This window comes from Peromyscus maniculatus, chromosome 3, assembly GCF_049852395.1.
Source record: "Peromyscus maniculatus bairdii isolate BWxNUB_F1_BW_parent chromosome 3, HU_Pman_BW_mat_3.1, whole genome shotgun sequence".
NCBI lineage: Eukaryota > Metazoa > Chordata > Mammalia > Rodentia > Cricetidae > Peromyscus > Peromyscus maniculatus.
The window spans coordinates 107,803,731-107,828,400 of record NC_134854.1 but is presented as its reverse complement, the minus strand read 5'-3'; the positions used below and the strand labels follow the sequence as shown (position 1 = coordinate 107,828,400).

The 24,670-nt window shown below is 46.2% G+C and overlaps 2 protein-coding genes across 3 annotated transcripts in view; both read left to right on the top strand.

Moving 5' to 3' along the window:
• Positions 1-24,670, top strand: part of Dusp11 (dual specificity phosphatase 11) — a 50,410-nt gene that overhangs the window by 6,079 nt on the left and 19,661 nt on the right. Inside the window, exons 4-9 of the mRNA XM_006997952.4 lie at positions 2,423-2,546; positions 3,548-3,608; positions 5,208-5,254; positions 5,681-5,756; positions 5,967-6,143; positions 7,828-15,200. Coding sequence (XP_006998014.1) covers positions 2,423-2,546; positions 3,548-3,608; positions 5,208-5,254; positions 5,681-5,756; positions 5,967-6,143; positions 7,828-8,023 — 681 coding nt within the window. The 3' untranslated portion in view covers positions 8,024-15,200. The remainder of the gene's footprint in view (positions 1-2,422; positions 2,547-3,547; positions 3,609-5,207; positions 5,255-5,680; positions 5,757-5,966; positions 6,144-7,827; positions 15,201-24,670) is intronic.
• LOC102908139 (N-acetyltransferase 8F1-like) lies at positions 15,064-19,783 on the top strand. 2 transcript variants are annotated; one of them, XM_042274527.1, is made up of 2 exons: positions 15,064-15,200; positions 18,939-19,783. In XM_042274527.1, the coding sequence occupies exon 2, from the start codon at positions 19,015-19,017 to the stop codon at positions 19,681-19,683; it is 669 nt and encodes a 222-aa protein (XP_042130461.1). In that variant the 5' UTR covers positions 15,064-15,200; positions 18,939-19,014; the 3' UTR covers positions 19,684-19,783. The 2 variants fall into 2 exon arrangements, with proteins under 2 accessions (XP_042130461.1, XP_076423254.1); XM_076567139.1 differs by lacking the exon at positions 15,064-15,200 and adding an exon at positions 18,362-18,478.

The window sequence follows — 24,670 nt, the reverse complement described above, 5'->3', positions numbered from 1 at the left end:
GTTAAAAAAGGGTGTCAGATCCAACTGGAACTGGAGTTACAGGTGGCCGGAGTGGCTACATGAGTTTTGGGAACTGAACCCTCATTCTCTCTCTCTCTCTTTTTTTTTTTAATAAAGATTTATTTATTTATTATGTATACAGTATTCAGCCTGCATCCCTGCAGGCCTGAAGAGGGCACCAGATCTCATTACAGGTAGTTGTGAGCCACCATGTGGTTGCTGGGAATTGAACTAAGGACCTGAGGAAGAGCAGTCGGTGCTCTTAACCTCTGAGCCATCTCTCCAGCTCCCCCTCATTCTCTCAAGAGCAGGAAAGGCTCTTAACTGTGAGCCTTGATTTTCTTTTTAACCTGACAGTTTCCAGTGTGTCTATATATTTTGAGATGGGTTCTTGCTATGTTGCCCAGGCTGATCTTGAACTCCTGTGTTCAAGTGGTCCTTCTGCCTAGCCTACTGGGATACAAGAACTATAAGGGTGTGCTACCATGCCTGACATAGGACATTTTCATAGATGGTCATGTGTCCTTCCATTGGGGGCATATAATGAGTGGTTGTCTCTTATGGTATTAGTAATTATTGATGACTGATCTATTAATTCATTTGAAGCTTCAAAAAGTTGATTTTCCTTTTTCTTTTTTCTTTTTTGAGACAGGCTCTTGCTGTGTAGCCCAGGCTGACTTCAAACTCAAGATTTTCCTGCCTCAGCCTCCCAGGGTCTAAGATTACAGGTGTATGCCACCATACCAGGCTATTCAAGGTGAATCTTGTCATTCATGTTTCATTTAATGAAGTTTCTGCTTGTTTATTTACTCAGTGATGTCAACAGGATTCTTTCCTCTAGGTAACACCTTTAAAGTAATACCTTAGGTCCCTAATACCTGCCAATAGTGACGAGTCAGAATTTATTCATTTAAGCTTTTCTCTTATTACAAACTCCCCTGCAGTTGTTTTTTCCAATTGGAGCACAGTTGGAGGGCCTCTCTTCAGATAGTTGGAGCTTCTCAGTTTGGCTCCTAAAACCTTTTTTGAAAGATATTCTTGAGAATTTCATGCATGTATAATTTGTATTTTGATCACAACGACCCCAATACCACAGCCGATTGCTCCTGGTTTGCACTCCCAATTTTAATGTCCTCTCCTTTTTATGTGTATTGCCCATTTTTTTGTTTGTTCAACTCATGCTTGAAGGTGCCTGTGGGTGGTAGAAGGAATTAGAGCCCCTGCAGCTGGATTACAGCTGTAAGCTGCCTGATGTGGATGCTGGGAACTGAACCCAGGTCCTTGGCAAGAGCAGCAAGTGCTCTTCAGCTCTGTCCCTCAGCCATTTCTTTACCCTACCCTGACACCACATTTTTAAAAGCAACTCACTGAATTCAAAATTAGTGCTGCCCAAGTGCACGTGAGTGTGAAGCCATCTTCTGGAAAATGGCCAATTACCTAGGGCCGCACTCCTGAAGAAGAAAACTGATTCTCCCTTTCCAGGTAGCTCTCAGCTGACAAAGCTTCTCAGGTAGATTAAACCATTTCTTAGTCCTAATCTTTTGACATGCCCAGATCATCTCTGATCACTTTGTCTGCATGAAAGAATTCTGGGCTCATCTTAACTCTTTCCTGCCCCACATGACTCAGCCTTTGCAGAAAACTTTGTTTCCTTTCAGATATGTGAGTGTCAGGTATATTCATTGCTAATAGAATGACATTGTTTTGAAGCTTTTCTTGTGGACAGAGCTAGGAACTCTGTAAAAATCATGGTAGCGCTTTCCACTTAAACCCAGAGTTACGTATTTTTCACCTAACTTCTCTTTTTTCCCTAAGATGTGTGTGTGTGTGTGTGTGTGTCTATGTGTCTGTGTGTGTGTCTGTATGTATGTATGTATGTATGTATGTATGTCTGCTTGTCTGTGTCTGCTACTTGTGTGCAGGTACCTGGCGAGAAGAGGGCGCCGGATCCTCTGGAGCAGGAGTTACAGGCTGTTGTGAGCCATCAGGCGTGGGTGCTGAGAACTGAATGAAGCACGTCCTGGAAGAGCAGCAGGCACTCTTGAGCACTGAGCCATCTCTCCAGCCCCTCACCTGCCCTTTTCTTTCTCGTGTCCACAGCTCCTTTTGCCCAGCTCATTACTACTTTGTAAGGCACAGAAAGGTGAAATAATTAGAACAGTCCTCGTATTTTTTAGTCACACCATATATACCCTCATTCATGTGGACTTTGGTGTGTTTTGTATACCTAGTGACTGTCCTACAGTTTTAATGAAAATCAAGTGCTATTTCCTGGTTGAAACAGCTTTGTAAGAAGTGACTCTTTAGTCAGAATTGCTGTCATAGTAAGCTCATTATTATCAGTTTATTTTCATGCTCCTCAAACATTTTATTATATGCCTACAAATGAAATAATGTACATTTTCTTTGTTTTGCTTTGTAGGATTTGCCAGAAACTATTTCTTACATAAAAATTCTTACAGTTGGCCATCAGGTACCCAGTAATGACACTATTTTTAAGTTCAAGTGTGCAGTTAAAGAGTTTTTAAAGAAAAATAAAGACAATGGTGAGTCCTTGTGGTTTCTTTTTCTTTTCTGTCTGAACTCTGTTGTGCATTTTGAATAGGTTTAGAGACTCTTAAAATCTTTTTTATTTTAATTATGTGGGTGTGCCTGTAGCTACATGCATATAAATGCAGGTACTCAGAGTCCAGAGGCTTCAGATCCCCTCCATCTGAGTTATGGGCAGTTGTGAGCCATCCGACATGGGTGCTGGAAAACCAACTTTGGGCCCTCTTCAAGGGCAGATGTGCTCTCAAGGACTGAGCCATCTCTCCAGAGCAGTTTCAAACTTTTGATATTGTTAATATTCTGATAGTAGGTCTGTTGTCTCTGAAAATGGCAGCTGTTATAATAAAGTGTTTTCCCTCTTGTTGGCCACACAGAAACAACTTGAGTGAGAAATGTGTAATATGATGGAAGTGTTTCCCTTTTCCTGTGGTTAAGGGGTGAGAAGATTAAGACTATCAGGGTCTGCTAGTTACTTAAAGAGACAACCAGAGTCAAAGGTCAGGAGTGCAGCAGTCTCCTGGGAGAACAGCACAAATAGGCCAGTAGACTCTCCTCTTTGCCACACATACTTGAGGTGTTTCTGCTGGTTTTCCATTCTGAGTACACTTGTGGTTGTTACTATTATCGAAAGGGAAGGTGGCCTGAGGTCTGCAGCTTAATTGCTGAGCACTTGCCTGGCTTCCATAAGCCAGTTTCAAACTTCAGGGTTGCATGTACACACACAGACACATCCTGGTTTCCTCTCCGTGGGAAAACAAATGGCTTTGTCTGCTGCAGCTTTAACTCTACAGTTTGTATCATTGTATCGAAGCAGTACTTGCAAAGTTTCCGCAACAGTGAACTTTGGGAAGGTGATTCTTGATAACATGTTTCTAAAGCCACTTTTCAACATAGCAGTAATATTTCACTAATTGTGTTAGTCTGCAGAAAATTGTCTTTAACTTATTTTTGGTGGATCTTGTTTCCTTTACTCAATTCTGCATTTCCTGTTTTATAGACAAACTTATTGGTGTCCATTGCACCCATGGCTTAAACAGGACTGGCTATCTCATTTGCAGGTGAGTTGCCAACCCAAAAGCCAAACAGTGTTTGGTGTGTTTGTCTGGTTACAGTGGTAATGTACGCTTACATAGAAATGGGTGAATTATAGAGCAGTGTTGTCTCCACCTAGAGACTGCCACCAGCAATACCATTGTAGGCTTCACAGATGCAGATAGAAGTACATCTGTGTGGCTTCAAGTATAGTAGACGTGCAGATTTACAATCTAATAGGTGGTAGGTATCTTCCTATGGAAGTATTTGGAAACCTTATGTTTTAAAGGTTATACTGTTTTTTGTTGGGGCTTTGGTTTTTTTTTGTTTGTTTGTTTGTTTTTTCATACTGATGAACATGCAAGTCAGAAGTTTGGGGTCTGATAAAATTACTAGAGTGGTATGAGCATCTTTGGATCCACATGCCACTGACTCAGCAATAACCTCACTTGACATGCAGATGCTGAATTAGGATGCAGTCTGATGGCCCTTAAGGAATTGCTGTGCTGTGCTGTGCTGCTTGTCCGTTCAGAAAATCCTGAGGTCTGGTTTGTGTGAGCAGTGTGGGTGCTGGTAAAGAGATTTAACTTGCCTCTGAAGAAATAAGACTATAATAATAATAGTAAAAAAAAAAAAAAGAAGAAGAAGAAGAAGAATATAGAGCGCTCACTGTCAAATGCTGAGGGGGACAGGAACATGGTACCGTGACGGGGAGGCTCTGACCTATCTCATCAAGAAGACAGTACATCCCCGTGGACAGTTTGAGAGACTCTGAATGTTGAACTAGTACTAGCTGAGTTGGGACACTGAAGAAACTGGACATAAGGCTCAGCCGGGCCCTAGAGTAGGATGGCATATACTTGGCTGCAGGGCAGGCAGTGCCGTAAGTGTGCTGTAGAAGTGAGCTGCGGGGCCAGGCAGGAGCAGTTAGGCCATGCAAAGCCGTGTTTGGGTCTGTTTGGTTTTTCTTGTTGAACTTTTTTGGGTTTGTTGAAACCATCTGTTTTTGCTGAGTAAAGAATGCTCTAGAGAGGTAGAGGCAAGGAGCCATTAGGTTTTTGTATGAATTGAAGGGTAATGGTCACTTAGACCAGGATGGTGAGGGCATTCTGGTGGAAGGCTGTGGTCATCACTGTCAGGACCCTGGTGGTAGATTGGAGGTGTGGGAAAAGTGGGTGACGGTGATGGTAGCCCCTGTTTCTGACCTGTACGGTTGATTACCCGGTATTTTTAGCTGTGTTTCTATTTTTCCCAGTTGCTTTATGTGTCATTGGTTCCTAATGAATACACAGTAATATTAGGAAGCCTCCTGTTTTCTAGTTCACAAAGCATTTTGAAGAAAATGACTGCAGAATCTGCCTTTTAATATTTGCCAGTTTGGTCATTTTATTAGTTATATTATTATTATATTAATGTAAGTCCTTTATTAATAGATTTCTAAAGTTGGTCAATCTTGGGATAGTCGTTCTCTATGGTCATGGCATGTTATTCTGTAACTGTTGGATTAGATATGTAGTATTTTCTTAGGATTTATATCTCTCCACGTGTAAGTGAAATGGGACCTGTTTTGATTTTTGTTTTTCTTTTTGTATATTTAAGTGACCCAAATTATGTTGTTTTGTTAGATATTTGATTGATGTAGAAGGCATGAGGCCAGATGATGCAATTGAATGTAAGTATGGGGGGGCGGGTCACTGTTTTTCCCTTCCTATAAAAGCTAAAGGTGGAAGTGTAGAGCCACTTTTCAATTTTTGGAAAAAAAAAATTCATATGATCCAATAGAAGATGCCAAAAAGGAAGTGAAGAGAGATAAGGAAGGAAAGCTACGTCTTGGGGCTGGGGATGTGGCTCCATGGGAGAGCGCTTGCTCAGCCTGTGTGCAACCCTGAGTTTGATCTCCAGGACCAAAAGAAAGAAAGAAAAATACTAGTACCATAAGGTCATCTTTTGCCGAAAGCTGTGAAGGGACAGACCTGCAAGCGATATGTGAGGTGTAACCACCTCATGGTTAGCCAGTGACTATGAGCTGCGGTCTGCCTTCTGGGTAAGAGTTCTCTTTGTGCAGCTCTCCTAACAGCTGTCCGCATCCACTCCTCAGTGTTCAACAGGTGCCGGGGGCACTGCATCGAACGGCAGAACTACATTGAAAACCTGCAGACCCGCCGGGTCAGAAAGTAAGGCGTCTTCCATTTTGCTAAGGGAGATTTGTGGTTAGGGAAACCTCTTAGGTATGATTCACATTACCCTGGCATCTTGCTCACTTGCTGAGCAAACCCTAAACAAATAGGGTGGGGGAGTGGAGATCCTGTGTTCACACACCAAAGTACATAGTCACTGGACCTGGACCTGGGACCTGGTGACACTGGGGGACACTTCTCTTTTAGGAACCGGAATGTTAGCAGCACATCTAGGTCACGTGGTCTTGAAGACTCAGCACATCTTATGGAACACGTCCACAGCACTAACAAGCCTGTGAACCAAGGACCTCGGAACAACTGGCCTGGTGGCCGTCCACCGCCTCCCCGGCATTTTCATACCCAGACCTCACAGCAGTCATTCAGGTACCTGGGCTTCCCTTCCTTAGAACTGAGATGGGGACTACTTCAGACCAGGGAAGCACATCGTATCTCACTTGGGAAATGGGAAATGAAAAAGTCTCAATTCAGTTAAAATAGTCTAGTAGGATTCTCCAGAGAAATGAAAGAGAAGAAAGGAGAGAGGAAGAGAAGGAAGAAGGGAGGGAGAGTAGGCAGGTAGATGAGAGGGGGCCTTCACCGGGGTGATTGGCATGTGGGACTGGAGGCTGTGAAGTCCCTACAGGGAACTTGGTAATTCTCTGTAGGAGTCCTAAGTAGTCCTGAGGAGCCTTGGGGGAGGGGCGGGAGGGAGGAGAGGGTAAATTTGCCTTTCCTCCCTCGGCCTTTGTGATTGTACTGTAATCCCAGCCAGGGGGCTGGTGCCTGCCCACAGAGAAGGCAGATCCTCCTTACTCAGTCTGCTCTTCCTGCGTCAGTCTTTCTCAGAAACACTCTTGAGGACCGATAGAAAAATAATGCCTCACTAGATCTGTAGCTTCTTGACGCTAGTCAAGATGCTACCTAAAATCACTGGTATAGCTTAGAAGATACTTGTAGCTGTTAATTTAGTTGTGATTTTTATGAGCACTTGAGGGTCATGACTGTCGGGCTGTATTTGAACTTGTCTCTTTACTCTGCCATTTACACTGTGTAATCTTGGGTGAGACTACATCTCTAATTTCCGCTCTTTGAGGTGGAGATTTTAAAATACATAATAACTATGGTTGTTCCCTGCTACATCTGTTAAAGCAAGTTGGTACTTTGTTACACTTTCAAAAAGATGCTGCTGTTGACACTGAGAGTGGGAGTAACCCTTTTGAATCAGTTTTAGTGCCACAAAGATGCTCATACCTGGTCAGTTCCATGCTGAGACTCTACTTCTCAAATCGTGCTGTCCCATACAGACCTAGGTGCTCTGCATACAGTAGTCTATATTCCCCCAAATAATGATGGTAGGAAAACTGGTAGTAACCTGTGATTCTAAGAGTGGAGATACAGCTAAGTAACCATAACCATACTGTGACATATTATAAAGCCACTGAAATTAAAGTTTGTTTATAATAGTAAAAAATAGTAGCAGGAGCTGGAGAAATGGCTCAGCAGTTAAGCATACTGGCTGCTCTTGCAGAAGACTCAGGTTTGATTCCCAGCACCCACATGGCTGCTTGCAACTTCCTGTAACAACAGTCAGAAGGATGAAAACGAATAGAGACCAAAGAAACATTTGATCAAATTTGACTAAGTAGGAGAGAGGAAGGAGGGAGGGAGGGAGAGAGAGAGTGAGTGAGTGAAGGTAACCTCCACTATCCCCTTCACATTCCCACCTTGTCTGAGATAGACCCTCCTTAGTTCCACTGCACATGCTAGGCCAGCTCTCCTCAACTTCCAGGGATCCTCCTGTCCGCCCCCCATCTGGTCATAGAGATTGCACACACATGCTACTGTGTCTCAGCTTTCTATGGGTTCTGGGCATCCAGCCCCAAGTCCTCACACTTGTGCAGCAAGAGCTTTACTCACTGGGCCATCTCCCCACTCCTAGCTCCATTCTATAAAAAATGAAGAGAAAGATAAGTGATTATCTGCCCAGGTCACCCAGGTAGGAAAGAGTAAAATCAGAATATCTCTTATTTTATTAATCTTGATAATGATTTATTACTTCTTGTTTAAGAAAATTTTCACAAAACCAGAGTGTTTACCAGAGAGGCCTTATCCCTCCTCCTGGTCCGCCTGGAGAGGACTATTCACAAAGAAGATTCTTCTGGAACGTGAAGCCAAACAGCAGTCAAGCAACCCAGAATAAGAAGTGGACTTCTGCTAGTTACCAGAGACCTTTCTACCCAGCCTACTGGGGATGGACCCAGTGAAGCCCACCCACCTGGCTGGGCTGTTCTAGGGCCACCTGAGATCAGAGCTGGACAGAAGACAGCTGGATGGATTTTAATAAAATCAGGTCAAAAGAATTAAACAAATTTTTTAAACATTTTTTAACTTTTTTAAATCTTTTATTATTCCTTTATGTATATTAAGTTATTGGTGATGGACGCACAGTGATTATAGCTGTCCAGAATACTTCTCGTCACAGGCTTCAGCTCTTCTCAAAGATTTCTGAATGGATAAACTATTATGGACTTGCAAATTTTTTAATTGCCTTTTATTTTCCCTGTGTATTTCCTCTGCCCATGCTTATATTTATGTGTAGGTCTAAAGATTCATAGTGTTTTACCATGTTCTTTTACTAACACAGTCTTCAAGGGTATCTTTTTTCCCTGTTGAAATTTTCTACTAAAAGTCTAGCCAGTAGACAATTTCTTTGGCACGTACTCTCTTTACTTGTGGGACCCTGGTCAGTGTTTTTTCCTTGGTGGTCAGTGTTGGAATTTAACCAGCTTCTTACTCACTGCCAGGTTAGCCATCTGACCCAGAGAAGTGTACATTTTAAGGGACTGATTGATTGTTAAGTTGCACAAAAAGAAACCAACCGATAACCAGAGTACTGGCTAAATAACAATTTCTCAGACAGGCTAGAACTGTCCAGAAGGCTTGAAAACCTCTGTAGATATTAAAGGTTGAACGGACTAGGAATGACCATCCATCCTTGGATATCTGGGACAACTGAGGGTGCTGACCCTGAGGCCCTCTCTTCAGGATCTGTCCAGTGGCCTCCCACACTGGAATGGTGCTCTTCCTCTGGAACACACTTCAGGTTACTTAGAGGTGCTAATTACTTCGCCTGTAGAACCCAGGAAGTTGCTCATCATAGTCCACAGCAAGTGTTTGGTGAATGCCTGGGGCAATTTGACTTCTACCTTTAAAGCCTCTGATTGTGAGGATTTGTAAAACTGACCAACTAACATGCTCTACATGGTAGTAGTGACTTTCTCTGTGTGTGTGTGAACATGTGGGTCTGACCCCGAGGAAGTCCCAGCAGTTCTAGTCTGGCCTGGGGCTAATCTGCTTGGTCAAGTCGCTCTGTGCTCATGTGATAACTCTTAATATACTTGCCACATTTAACAGAGCCAAAGTGCTTCTTGCTACAAGGCTCTCCTTGCAGAATTCTTCCCCCGAATTGTAAGAAGCAGGAACAGACAATTGAGGGAAAGCTGGGGCAGGTAGAAAGGTGCATCCAGTCTTGAAGGTGTAAAGGACTCCTTGGCAAGGAGCTTCTGTGGAGGACACTGCCAGCAGAGGCCGCTGCATGGCCTCTGCCCCCTCAGGAACCGTTTCTGCCCCCTGTCCTGCTCCTCTCTTTGGATTACCGACACCTTGTTAAAAGCCTCGCTTGCCATTGGATAACTCACAGCTTGTATTCTTACACATACTGGTCTGGCTTCTGTCCATGTCCCACTATCCAAAGGCCTAGTGGAAAGAAGCAGCAGCTTTTTAATTTTCTAGTGTCTATGTAGTATTTTTAAGTTATATTGTTATTTTAAGGGCACACATGAGTACTTTCTCAGGTAGCTTTCCTGAGATTACGATGTAAAAGGCATCTTCTATGCTATTCAGTTGTTAAGTCACAGAGGTAGCCAGCTTGAGTATTTTTCCCTTATTCTATGTATTTTCCTCTATTTAAGTAATACTCTTAGAGATCACCACTTCCTGATTTTTCCAATTTGTGATATGTATTCATGAATTCTTCCCATGGCACATGAGGATTTAGCTCTCAGCCTACTCACCCTATAGCTGTTTCCCAGCTTTTGATGACATTCCTGTTACTAGGTAAATGTTAGTCATCATGAGCTATTGTGTTCATGGTTGTGGGTTCTTTTACGTCTTCCCCTTTCCTTCACATTTTTGACTCATTCATTTGGCCATTTTCCGTTGATACGTCAAACTCATCCTCCATACCTGATAGCATTATAAACAGTCTCGGTGTGAATGATGTGCCCTTTGGATTGACTCCTTTCCTGAAGCTTCTTAAAATGTTCATGTTAGGTGCCAAGTTTGGTTGGTAGGGCTGCATGGTGGAGTATCACATGGGCGATGCAATGTACAGGCATTTTCTATTTCTCGTAGTTCTGGATGCTGGGAAAGATGGAGTTGACAAAAATTGGTTTTTGTAGATGGCTGGTACCTCACTGTCTTCATGTGCTCTTCTGTGTCCTACTACATCTCTCTTGCCACTCAATCCCTCCCTCTCTCTCTTTTATGATGTGCTGAGACAGGCTCAGATGCCTTGAGGCTGAGACGCTCTCTAGCTCACTCTTCTCAAGGATGTCAGTCATTAGATCAGGGCTCACCTTAGAGACCTTATTTTTATGTATTTGCCTCTTTAAAGACTTGGTCTCCAAATGCAGTGGTATTTGAGATGCTGGGCCTTGGAGCTTTCACATAGGAATTTGAGGAAGCAGAGCTGAGTCCAAAGGAAGCACTCTGCCAGTTCATCACACCTGGGACATAGCTCCTGACCTGGGTTCTCTTCCCTCTTGTCATTCCTTAGAACTCTCTTTAAGTCTCCTGTTTCCCAGGATATGACGTTCATGACTGTAATTTCCCATTTGATCAGTTAGGTCTTTCACTGGCTTCTCAGGGCTGGGTGGGATGTAAGTGATTTCAGAATGCATCTGTTTGATTCTTCCTCTGCTCCTGTAGCTACAGATGCAGGTGGGCTCTTCCAGTGCATCTGTTCTGCTGTTCAGGAACTTCAGTGCTGGCTGCTGAAATCTCATATCTTTCTAATCTAGAGCCTTTGTCTGTGCCCTGTAATTTTTCTCTTAAGTCTTAGGGTCTTCTTTATCTCAAATGTCATAATGTCCTTTCTATTGACAATGATATACACCAAGAGAGCCCTTTCAATGTGGTAAATTGCAAGAAAAATATTTTTTGTTTTTCAAGACAGGATTTCTCTGTGTAGCTTGGTGCCTTTCCTGGAACTCACTTTCGAGACCAGGCTGGCCTCGAACTCACAGAGATCCACCTGCCTCTGCCTCCCAAGTGCTGGGATTAAAGGCGTGCGCCACCACCGCCCAGAGCAAGAAAATATTTTTAAGGTTTATTTATGCACATTAGTGTTCTGCCTATGTGTATGTGTGAGGGTGTCAGATCCTCTGGAACTAGAATTACAGACAGTAGTGAGCTGCCATGTAGGTGCTGGGATTTGAACCCGGGTCCTGGAACAGCAGCCATTGCTCTTAACCACTGACCCATCTTATTTAATGCTACTATATTAGCATTAACCCCTAACTCTAGGGCAACTTATAGTTGGATGTTGGATTTCTTTCCTGAGACTGCTGATTTAATTACATATTTATATTTTTATTTAACCTTTTCACATTAATTTCTTTTTCTGGTATTTTTTTTCTGATATATTGGGCTGGAGGTGCTGGGATTGAACCCAGGGTCTTGTGCATGCTAGACATGTATTCTATTATTGAGTTATACCTCCAGTCCCCTTCTGACCTATATATCTATATGATTTATATAAACAATAAAAGATAAAAGAAAATTTTCTGATATATAAATGTATTATCTATATGCTTAAAAAAAAAAACAGACACAGGGTCTCAGTATGTTGCTAGGCCTGGCCTTGAACTTCCAAGGCTTAAGCAGTCCTCCTGCCCTAATTCTCCTGAGCAGGTGGGACTACAGGTACAGGCTCCCATGCCCAGCTCTAAATTTTAATTTCTAAGAGTTAGCTCTTTTTGCCGGGGTCGAGGGTGGGGAGTGGGGGGGTGCTGCATTTTTCTCTTAACTATTATGTCTTTAATACACTCACATTATGAGGGGTCCCATGTGAGATCCTAATTAAACATTCTTTCCAGTTAAACTAACAGCTTCCCAGAATTTTGTCCTGAAAACAGTTCACGTGTGTTCCTTTCCTCTTGGAAGTGTCACATGGCTTGTGGCCTTGGGTTCCATGTTCCTCTCCTTGCCAAGGCTTTCTGTATCTGGCTGCAAGCTGACTTTTCAAGTCCTTCAGTGTGCACTGTGCGCCCTCTGTCTGAATGCTAGTCATTTTGTGGTTATACTAGACCATACACTCTGGCTGTGATTTGTCCTGTGGTCTCTGAGCCGGCCATTCATGCTCAACTGGAGGAATCAATAGTCTTTTCCCCCAGCCCTATCCCCAATGAATACTCTCTTTTTTACACACTGTACCTTGTGTCGTGATTTAATTTATATATCATGCTACTCCAGGTTCTGTGCCACCATGTCAGAGTCCTGAACCCATCCTGTTGACAGCTCCCCTTTGTGACGAGACAGATCTCTGAACTCAAGGCCAGCCTGGTCTACAGAGCATGTTCCAGGATAGCCAGAGCTACACAGAGAAACCCTGTCTTAAACTAAAACCAAACCAAAGATTCCCAAGCCAGTTAGGGCGCTCGACTCTGGGCCAACATGGTACCTCTAGTTCCACACCAGGTCCTCTTTTTATAGTGTGACTCCACTGTCAAGGGAAGGGAAAGGCACACAGTAGGCAGTGGGTTCTGGCTGCCTGAGCCACTGCCAGAGGGTCAGGTGATGACCCAGAAGGGTGGAAAATCCACTCCCCTGGGGAGGACAGAAGGAGCCCAGCAAACATGCCCTTCCTGTCCTGCTGTGGACTACTTGCATAATTTCCAGAGAAAGTCCTAAGACTGCCATGCCTTGGCTTACTAAAACTGGGCAACACGTTGTATTTCAGGGCTTTGTACCTTGCTTAAGATCTTCTCACCACTCTGTATATGTACCTCAAAGAAGATACCAGTGACTTAGTTCTTGCCTCAGGGTCTGCATTCTAGAGGACCTTGGGTGTTTTATAGATACTGGATCTGGCAGTCGTGAGCTCTTAAACTGTTTAGCTTTAACACATGATGGATACACCTAGTCTCTTCCACTAACTTAACAGATCACAAACACTTGGGGCTTTTGAGAACGCCAATATCAGTTATTGAAGGTAATAACTTATCAGTAATTAAGGTTTCATTTGGGCTTATATTTGCATAACATGGGGATTAAGATTATATTCTATTTAACGCACAAGAGCAGTTGTGAATGTTTATGCAACTCCATCACAGCATAACACTCTGCCAAGCCTTTTGAACCAACTTGCATATGCTATATCATGGACTCTCTCATCTGTAGGAAGAGGGGCCATAGCTCTGAGATGGCTTTTTTTTTTTTTTTTTTAACTTTTTGAGACAGGGTTTCTCTGTGGAGCTTTGCGCCTTTCCTGGAACTCGCTTTGGAGACCAGGCTGGCCTTGAACTCACAGAGATCCGCCTGCCTCTGCCTCCCGAGTGCACGGCTGAGATGACTTTTAAAAAGAAAACTAAAATACATTCCTTTCTATATGCACTTCAGTGCCTGCAGACAAAGGAATATATAACAGCCCTAACTCCACCCTCCCAATTCCCCCACTGTCACAGCCCCTCCCTCCCACCAACCCAGCCCCTGGCAACCGCTGCTCTAATTTCTTTCTCTTATCTTTTCTAAAATGCTGTGCAGGCAGAACTGGCATATGGACTTCTGGGTGGGGTTTCTTTCGTTTAGATACTGCTTTTGAGGTCTGAGCTACAGAATGGATAGGCAGGTCACTCTTCCCTCTGTTCCTGAGTTGTTCCATTATATGGTTGTCTTGCACATTGCTTATTCATTGGCCAGCTAAAAGATACTTAGGTTTTTAATTTTAAACCTGCCATAAACATTTTATGTATAGAGTTTTATGTGAACCGCTTTTCTTTCCCTTGGAGTGGGATAGTGGGATTGCTGCCATGTATGTTTAACTTTATAATAAACTGTCAAACCTTCCCAAACAGATGTACTGTTTTGTGTCCCACCAAGAAGAGTGTTCCCACTACACCCTCACTAACAATTAGTATTGTCAGTGTGTATGTAGACCAGGCTGGCCCCTAACTCAGAGATCCACCTGCCTCTGCCTCCTGGGTGCTGGGATCAAAGGTGTGGACACCCAGTCCAATCTACCTCTTTTTGAGACAAGTCTTGCAGTAATCTGGAACTTCACAAGTAAGCTAGGCTGGCTGGCTAGTGAGCTGGTGCCAGTTTCTGCCTCCCCTGAGCTGGGATTACAAGCATGCAACACTACACACACAGCCTTTTTTTTTTTTTTTAAGTGTGGGTTCTAGAGATCCAACTCAGTTTTCCAACTTGCAAGGCAAGCACTTATCAATTGAGCTATATCCTAGTGCTCACTTTGGATTTTTAAAGCAGTGAACTCCTGTGAAATGCTTGTATCACTTTACACAAAGAACTGTAATATATGAGGCGGTGGCTTATTTTGAATTTAGATTTCATCCATGACTGAGGTTGAGACATTTCATATGGGTGGTTTTCCTTTTTTCCTTACACACATAAACTGTGGCCTGAAGTGCTGCTCTCCCAGCTACATGCAAGACTTCCTTCTCCACCTCCCTCCAATCACTGATTCAGAATGACCCCTTTGATGTGCTTTCTTCATTATCCTAATGAGGAGAGTAATGCCAGCAGCCCAGCACCCCCACCTTTCCATTTGTCTTGATCGCACGTATCACGATACACCTTCCATGCTAAGAAAATCATGAAGACAAACTCCAACCAAAGAAAATGGAAAACAAATTATGACATGTTTGTCTAGCTGGTAGGCTCAGGAATTACACATCACCTTCCTAAACTAAGTAAAGACACCACACTTCGTGTTAGGTTAAGTCCTCAGAAACAAGTTGCAAAGTGCTCTGGGATCCAGGGATGCTCCCAGTGACTGCTGGGACAGCACAAAGCAAATAAGAGCCCCATAATGGAGTCTCTAGTAGTGGAAAGGTGTGCTCACTTCGTTTAGGTTAATACTTTTCTTATCACAGGAAGTGGGGACATCTTTCAAAAGCCACAACATAAACCTTTAGTAGACTCAAAACCTGACCTCAATTTCCAGCCTCCACCCATGGCATGGATCCCTTCCACAGGAAGGTTCCGACAAGACTCGGTTCGCATTCGCAACCACAAGCTGTCCTAACACGGGTGACGCACTCTCATGATGATCCGCTCTACTTGGGCGGAGATCGGGCACTTCCGGAATGGAGAACGTTGTTTACGAGGGGACGATCTTCTGAGACGGACACGAGACTGATGGTGAGTTCCGCCGGCGCGAACGTCCGCTCTTTCCGCGGGGTAACAGTTTTGCGGGCGATGGCGAGCGTCTCCCGTCGCCAGCGTTTGTCGCCAGCCCTCCCAGGCCGCGGGTGGAGAGCCACGTAGCCTCCGCAGCGCAGCTCGGGCCGGAAGGCCGCTCGGTTGCGCGCGCTGCGGCGCCCCCTGCAGGCGGTGCCCGGGGCTGCCGACGGAGGAACCGCGTGCGGACCGCACAGCCACAGCGGGGCCCGGCGCTGGGAGGAGGCGCGGCAGAGACGCCCCGGCCTGGCCCGGGTCAGCGGCCTCGGCGGGAGGGACGCCCCCGTTGGAAGCCTGGCCACTGGAAGCCGAGGGCGAGCCATCGGGGCGGGAGAGGAGTCAGGCAGGGTCCAGACGCTACATGCGGGACCCCGGGACATAAAGTTAGGTTCTTAGCCTCAGCTCCGACTTGCTCCTGAAGGACCCTGTGACCATCGGGATAGGTTAGAATTGCATTAGTGGTGGGCAGGGCCTCAATGAGGATGCGCTTGGGGTGCTGTTGATGAGGGGTGAGTCAGAATTAGAATGGAGGTAGAGTCAGTGTAAGGATTTGATCCTTAATTACGTCATCAACCTTCGCTGGCTTCCCAGACTAAAAAGAGGGTGAGCCCTCTGTGGGCTCTCTCTGTCCCCTCTCCTCTCCGCTCCTTTCTCCCGTCGGCTCCCTTCTCTCCCTCCCCCCTCTTTTGTGTCTTTCTGTCTCTGTTTCTCTCTCTCTCTCCCTCTCTCCCTCTCCCTCTCCCTCTCCCCCCCCCCCCAATAAAGCTCTAAAAAGGTAACCATGGCTATGATTCTTTTAATCAGCACGCTGCTCCTACGGCATGGTCGCTGCGGGCGGCGCCGAGGCATAACTAACAGTCAGGACATGGGCGCTGGCCAAGTTGTAACAGTGAGAGGCATCGGCCTTAGACCACCTTCTGTTGCTAGTACCGCAACACCTTATGGGGTGAGGTGTTTGGGGGGTTCGTGTGTGTGTGTGTGTGTGTGTGAGAGAGAGAGAGAGAGAGAGAGAGAGAGAGAGAGAGAGAGAGAGAGAGAGAGAGAGAGAGAGAGAGAGAGAGAGAGAGAGAGAGAGAGAAGGTTTGGTTTGGTTTGGTTTGGTTTAAATGGCTTATTTTGGTTAGAGATTTTGGCCTGAGATCCTGGAACCAAATTAGCAAGAGATAGGTAGCAAGATAGACCTTGCCAAACTAGTTTGAAAAGCAGACTCACTTTGGAGATAACAATTAATTTGATTATTGTTTTATGGGATTAGTGCATTTATGAGGGCAAAGTCCAAATTGCCTTGTAAAGGCCCTATGTTTAAAGTATCTAATACTGATAAACTTCAACATGAATTTCATGGTGGGAAACGGGAGCTGTATCCAACTGTTGTAAGGTGCGATACCTCAGTAAAACCCCCCACTCTATCCCCTACAGACAAAGAGCTTAAACCAGGATTCCTAAGTGTAGATAAGAACTTAGACCCCTTTTCCCCAGGTGGCTGTATCTGCTACAGGGACTTTGGAAAACACAGTCGGGATATTCGACTAAAAGACTAAAAAAAAAGGAGGGGGGTTAAAATAAATTATATGGTCTGTGCCTTTAAGAACTAGCCTCACAAAGAAAGGGGAGTGCTCCTTCCAACCTCCCTGCTGTGAGAGATTTGGAAGAGCCTCCCTGGAGACTTGTAAATTTAGAAAACACCTTACTTTTGCCTTCTGTACCTAAAGTCATTTCTGCACTAAATGCACCTCAAGGTGCTACATTTCACTGTCTGACCTGTGTCATAATGGACATGAATCTCAGGTGCACAGCTAGTGCTGATGTCTTAGTCTTTACTGAACAAGGCTCCCCTTGCAAACAATAAAGGTACTAGGCCCACAGTGTTTTGGACAAACAAGACCTCTGAGCAATTAGGGAACAAAGTACGTGTCATTGTGCCTAACTCAGCTATGGGACAGGGTTCTTCTTGGGAGCCCGGACTGACTTAACTTGCAAGATATGTTGTTGGCCAGAAGCTCCTGCAGCATGCACCCTGCACATCTGGGGACCATTGTTTTGCCAGGACCATCCACATACCTCCTTGGCTACTACACCTGCCACTTAGCTTCCCAGCATCCTCGCGGTCTCCCGTGCATCTGGAATGGGATGGCTGCACTACTTGACTGTGGTGTGGGTCCTGTGTAACCAGGTCCTTGCTGGTGTTAGCCATGAGCTTCTCTAAGGACCCTCTTTTCCCCAGGGCTGTCTCAGGAGCATCCCTGCTTCTCTTCCCCTCACTGTTCAAGAGAACAGCCTTTTCTGAGGTGTTGGCTCTGGTCATCCTTCTGGGAAGCCTCACTGATATGCTGCCATCTCAGCATTTTCTCTGGTCCTTGTCACAGCTCTGAGGGTGTCCCATTCTCCCCTGGCCTGAAAACTTCCTTAAAGTAAGAACCTGCCAGAGCCTCCTCTCCACCTCAGAGCCTGCTTGCCAGGCTCCTGTGGGCCTGGGGGAAGTGGGGACAGGCTCTCGTTGGCCTTCAGTTGGCCTTCAGGTTAGGGTTGGAGGCAGAGGACGCCGTCCACAGGGATGGTCTGCAGAGACAGATGTCCCTCTCGCTTGTCTTAGGGAAGCAACAATTCAGCTAACCCATGTGGGGAGCATGCTGCGCAAGCTCTGAGCAGGTCCCAGAGTCCATGCAGCTGTCCCCTACCTAGGGCCTGCCATCTGGCAGCAGAGCTGGTACTGAAAAGAGCACCATGGCTGACTGAAGGCTGGTGGTGAGGAAGAGGGTCAGGAGGGCCATGTGGGGACCCCTGGGATTCATTTTATCAGGACCAGGCACAGCACGGGCAGAGAAAAGTCCAGCTATACGGACCTTGTTGCTGTGAGCCCAGGGTGTGTGCGGGCCACTCCCAGCAGTTACGTGCGGGACCAAGGTGGCCTTCAGAGAGGGCAGAGAGAAGCTGCAGCCTGAAGGGAATAGCAGGCAGGGTGGCAGGCCTTCCATGAGGGTGGGAACTGTTGGGCATCCACATCGTGCCTTGCTCTACAAATCATTAACCCAAAGTTCAGAAGGTGAATGGAGGTGACCTCCCTGCTGTCACTGGTCACCTCTGTCACCCTGGGCTTTATGATTAACAAATATCAGGGGCCGGCCAGTGAGGTGCCACCTGAGGTCGGCTCACCAATTGTGGGCAGGCCTAGACTATCTCTCCTGCATGCCACCAGAGGCTGATGGCATTCTGGACACTCTTGGTTGTGTAGTAGCAGGTAAGTGCAGCACTCTGGGGAGGGTCTCAGCGTGGGCCTGGAGTCCTAGAACCTCCCTGGGAGTTCCAGGATGAGGGCTTTGTAGTGAAGGGTGGTTTTGTTTGTTTGTTTTTAACCAACTCTGTAATGTAGACTTTTATAATCCTTGGGAAGGAGATCTTTCAGGAATACACACTTGGGAACACAGAATGCCTGCGATGTATAGTCCACAGACGGTGAACACATGGGTACATGGGGTCCATCTCCAGCACTGTGCTGTGTTTATGTACCCAGGGATGCAGAAGGCTTCTAGTAGGGTGAAGAGGGATGTAGTCAGGTGTTGCTGGAGAGACATTCTCCCACCATTAGTGTCTGCTGCTTTTCTGGAGACAGCAGAAACACACACCCTTGAACAGGGCCTACATGGGTCCTGGGAGGTTGGAAGGGAAGGTCAGAGGACTCATGGCTTCTCTCTTCTGCAGGCTCAGGGAAGGTGTGCACGCAGGTATAGCTGTCTCTCCTGGATGCTGAGACTTGAGACCCAGAAAGAAGTCTCCCATGGCTCCTTATCACATCCGCCAGTACCAGGACAGTGACCGTAAACCTGTCCTGGATATGTTCATAAGGGGCATGGAGGAGTACATCCCCGCCACCTTCCGCCATGTGCTGATGCTGCCCCGAACCCTCCTGCTCTTTCTTGGGGTGCCCCTTGCCACGGTCCTGGTGTCTGGCTCCTGGCTGCTGGCTATTATGTGCATCGTCTTTCTGCTCCTACTCCTGCAGCTCCTTGCCAGACAGCCTTGGAAGAAGTACGTGGCCAAGTGTTTGCACACAGACATGGCTGACATCACCAAGTCCTACCTGCATGCACGTGACTCCTGCTTCTGGGTGGCTGAGTCTGGTGGTCAGGTGGTGGGCATAGTGGGTTGTCTGCCAGTCAAGGATCCCCCATCAGGGAGGAAGCAGCTGGAGCTCCTTCACCTGTCTGTGTCCTCACAGCATCGAGGACAGGGGATAGCGAAAGCCCTGGTCAGAACTCTCCTCCAGTTTGCTCGGGACCAGGGCTACAGTGACGTGGTCCTTGACACCAGTGCCATGCAGCAAGGTGCTCAGACCCTCTACCTGAGCTTGGGCTTCCAGAGGACAGGCCAGTATTTCATGAGTATGTTCTGGAGGTTAGTGGACATTCCTACAATTCAATTCGAGTATTCCCTCCCTTCTGCCTAGGAAGTGGGGCTGTACAGCAAGCAGGCCTGCTCCTCTCTAGAGGAACTCGCGAACCTCGTCATGTCAGTGTGATGAACAATAAAAGCTCCTTGCTGGTGCACACCAGATTCTAGTGCATGGGATGGCTGAGGTGGGGGTTGGGGGCTCTGCTACACTCTGGGTTTCTGGGCTGCCTGTGATTTATTTACTGAGCCCATATTACTGTTGCATTAGGAACAATGCAAAATACTACTGCATGTATTTCACTTGAGTTTGTGGACCGGAAGTATCTGCTGGAGGGAGCAGCTCTCCTAGCCTCGGGACACAGGTGGGAGCACCTCAGTTGCCCGAAGTGCCAAATGTCTGTGTGCTGTCCTGTTCCAGCAGGCCGGCTGGGCAAGGCTCAAGAGCTTGGCAGAGCAGCCAAAGCTAAGGCAAAGCAAAAACAAACAGGCTTTCCCAAGCACTGCAGGTGTTACCTGCAGAACATGCCAGACCTGGGGGACAAATGTATTTTTGTGCTTACAAGCTCTGTAGGGTCACAGACCAGAAGCTGGGTGTGGAACTGAGAGAAGGATCAACAGATACTTTTTGTCATAGCAAGGCAGGAAGTTGACCAGGACAGAGTGAGGACTGATTCTATGGGGAAGAAGTGGACATACCTGACACTTCATGACAGCCAGGCTTGTTGTGGCTATTGTCGTGGGCTGTCTCACATGCCAGCACCACTCTAAGGAGGCCACGTCTATAGCTCTGCCTTTCTAAGAGGATATGGGCATGGAAACACCCTACAGCTGCTATTCCTGGAATCTAGGCTGAACCCAGCCTGACTTCAAAGGCTCGGGGACTCCAGAAATTCAGGTGCTTTGTGCCTGATTGTGCGTCTTGAAAACCTCTGATACAAGGCTGTGATGGGATATGACTCTGTGCTTATGCATGCATGGCTGTCCTTTTTCAGCTAGTTCATCTGTAACAGTGGGTATTAGTAGATATGTGGGCTGTCTTGCTGTCTCCCAACCTAGGCTACAGATTGCTGATCACAGAGCTCCAGGTACCCCTGAGCCAGTAATTTGTGATACCTGGACAATATTGGGGGTCCTGTTTCATTGTGACATGACCTCTGATACAGTTTAACTCCAGAGGGGTCAACCAAGCCAAACCTTGCCCTGGCATGCTGACAAACCTTGTTATGGACCAATTTCAATACACAAAGACGCCTTGCTAGGTCATTCCAAACACGGGTGACTTGATTACTGGGATTATATGCCTCACTCCTTCTTGCTACGTGGCTGTCATTGACCCCAGCCTTGATGGTGACCACAGTATAGTTTCTGTCCGTCCTCACCTAGAACAGCCTCCTTGGGCTTCTGGGAGACCTTCTCCATAACCCAAAGTCCACCAGAATCCACTTGAGGGGTCTGCACTCCCCTGAGCTAAAGTTCCAGCTGTATACTCAATGTGGTCCCTTGTGACAGCCCATATAAGGCAGAGATGCTGAGAACATGCAGCATCTCTCCATAATAGTTGGAAGAGGAATCAAGACTTTTTTCCTTTGTATCGGGGACTATGGGGGTCCAGCCCCTCGATAGTCCCCTCCCAGGGTCCGGGAAGAATCTACAACCAGCTGATAATTAATCTTTGATGAAAAGAAATGAATCTATGTACATGAGACTCCTAGTTCATACACTTTATTATCTGTGATAGTTCTCTCTCTACACAGCTTCTATTCTGCTCTCATGCCTAGCTCCTTTCTTGCCTGATTTCTCTATATTTATCTACTGTCCCCTCTAGGTTCTATCTTAATTCCTTCATCTAGTTCTGTCCGTTCTAGGTTCTCATCTGTCTAGTTCTTTCCCCTATCAGCTGCTCTCCCATCTCCTTCTCTCTCATCTTGTTCTTCCCCATCTGGCTCTTTTTCATCTTCCATCTCCTTCCTCTAGTTCTCTCTTCTAGCCCTTCAATCTAGTTCTTCCCCATCTCAGTTTGTTCTTCTCAAGTTCTTACCCGTCTAGTTCTTCCATTCTCTTTTCTCTTCTCCGTCCTGTGCCCTGGAAGTCCGGGTATATAAAGGGAGGGTCCGAGCTAAATTGTGTAAAGCTATTACTTAACATCCACCTCTCCTAGGCGGCGTCTCCTTGTGGAATTTACCTTAAGTCAGAAGACTTGCAGGTGGGCTGCTGTCATTGTTAGTCCTTGAAAGTTGGGGCCCACCTGGGCTGTGTCTCCTTGTGGAATATAAGTCAGGAGACTCGCCTGTGGGTTGTTATCACTGTTAGTCCTCGGATGTTGGGCGCCCACTTGGGTGGTGTTTCCTGTAGTCCTTGAAAGTGGCTAAGGGAGATAATCTGATTCCAGAGAAAGCCTTTCCTGAGGCTGTTCTCCAAATACCTGGAATGTGTATGTCCAGAGAGTGCTCAGTCTATACTGTTAGCCCTTAGGGAAAAATCAATTGGGAAAGCTATGAAGGCACACATGATTTTCATAACAGAATACAACTGATATATAACAAGCCAAGTTATACCAAAAACTCCTTGGGATTTGGCTTCCTCTGGAGGAATTCCCTGATCCCTCCAGGTAGTGACTTTGCCATAACCAGCTGAGTTCTTATGATAGATTCCTGTGGCCCGCAGCACCTTTGGGGCAATCTTGGGCAAGTGTCACTTCCTCTGCATCTTCCTCTGTCCCCCAGAGTACTCAGCTGTGACTCAGAAGGGGATTCTGGGTACAGGAAACCTAGAGAACAACTCCAGAACTGCATATGAGAGGGCCCCATGGCTTTACAGACAAGGAGCTCTAGAGGGGACCAAACGGGCAGGACTGGCTGTGCTTGTGGGAAGAACAGGACTCACCATTTCTGAAGTTCTTTGAAATGTTGTGCCCAGATTGTGACCCCCCAGAGAGACCACCTAAGACGAGCATGCTGGAATGGAAAAGCAAGGTTTAATTCTGGATATACTAGCCTAGGCAGGGACTTCGTCCAATACACCCAACACAGTGGAGGCTGGAGGAAGTGCCCACCTGTCTGCAAGCTCAGCTTTTTTTTTTTTTTTTTTTTTTTTTTTTTGGTTTTTTCCGAGACAGGGTTTCTCTGTGTAGCTTTGCGCCTTTCCTGGGACTCACTTGGTAGCCCAGGCTGGCCTCGAACTCACAGAGATCCGCCTGGCTCTGCCTCCCGAGTGCTGGGATTAAAGGCGTGCGCCACCACCGCCCGGCCAAGCTCAGCTTTTAAAGGGAAAAAATCACAAGGTTACATCATTTAGGGGTGCTAGTACGGGTACAATTCTGATTGGCTCACTTCTAGGGACTTCTAGAAATTACTTCTAAGGGAGTGGTTGCCCGCCACCCTTTCTCATTGGCTGCCCTCAGGTGGGGGCATTTCTGTGGTCAGTTACCCTGGAAACCAGGGAGAGGACATTCCATAGTCCAGCAGGCATTACCTCGTGACTATCTTGTGACTCTGTACTTTTACACTTCCTAGTTTCTGGAATCTGAATTGACTGGTTTCAGTAACTAATGGCCTATTCCCAAAAGGAGAAACCTTAGGCCTTAGTTTTGGGGTGAAAGCATTTCTAAGATGGCTCATTTTGGTCTCACAGAATGAAATGAGGTGATCAGGCTGGCCTCGAACTTGTGATCCTCCTGCCTCCGCCTCCTTCAGCAAATCCTACCGGCGTGCGCCACCACAACCGGCTTTTTATTTCAAATAAACATTTGAGAGAAGTTACCAAGGCAGCTCTTTCCCTCAAAAGTAGCCCACCCCTCCCCCGAGTGCTCCTGGGCTTTTCTTTGTCCAGTAAATCTCAGTGACAACCTTGCATATGATTAAGTAGGATGGAGGCCTGTATTACCAGAGTCTGGGGAGCATAATTTACTTTATTCTACGTTCTCTTGAATTCTAGAGAACAGCACTGGTTCTGACAGAATTGAATTCTCGATAGATGTTTAATGTTTTTCCACTGATAATCTCTGGATGGAAAGCACTCTTTATATGTGATGGACAGTTTTCAGAAAACTTCAGTCAACAAGTGTGTACGAGTCATGTACGTCCAGAATAGAGCAGTTTAAATGCTAGGCCTCAGAAATCTGAAGAACAGCAAAGAATGTGGGTTTGGAAAGTGTGGTCTGGGATTGCCTGTCAGAGTCTGAAGAATCCGTGTTTCAGCTTTGGATTACAAACCCCATTTGTGATTTTTAAAATATACTTGAAATAAAATCATTAAAATGAAAAAAAAGAAATGAGGTGACCAGTGTCCGACACTTCCACGTGTGTGCTTTTGAGCTACTATGGCGTTCCTGGCGCTCCTGCCCAGCTGTGATAACCTAAAAGGCCAGGCTGAGAGGCCTCCAGCAGACAGGCTCCGCCAGCACTGCTGTGGGTTTTTCCTCTGACCCCCACTGCCATGAAGAAACAGCTGCTTCTGCTGGACCGAGCTGCTGAGCTTTAGGACTGGTTGTCACTGCGGCCTAACCAACCCCAGGCCCACAGACCACAGCCTCCGCTCCAGCGCCGCACACCACTTGTTCAAGTCAAGGTTTACCAGACAGAGGCCGCTCACTATGTATGTGTCCTCGGTGGCTGCTTCCAGACTGCAGAGGTGGTGTTGAGTAACTGCAGCAGAAGCCAGTCAGCCTTCGAGGAGCACAGCACCTCTCTGGCTCTTCACAGAGCTTTGCTGACCTTGACCAGGCCTATCTTGACTGATACAATCAAAATACAAAATAAGTGAGGAAAAAAAAATGAAACCATCAAATATGGTTTTATACTAGTTACAGGACCCTGAGAGGGCTAGTTAATACTGATCCACTCTTTTAGTTGCCTCGTGTGTAAAGTGTGCACAAAGACATACCCACCTAACAAGGCTGCTATGAGAAGCAATTGATTTATTATTTATTTATTGAGATAGGATTTGACATGATACTTTAGGCTGATCTGGAACTTGTCGAGTATCTCAGGCTGACCTCAAACTTGTGGCTTTCTCTTGCCTCAGCTGCCCGAGTACCTGGGCTG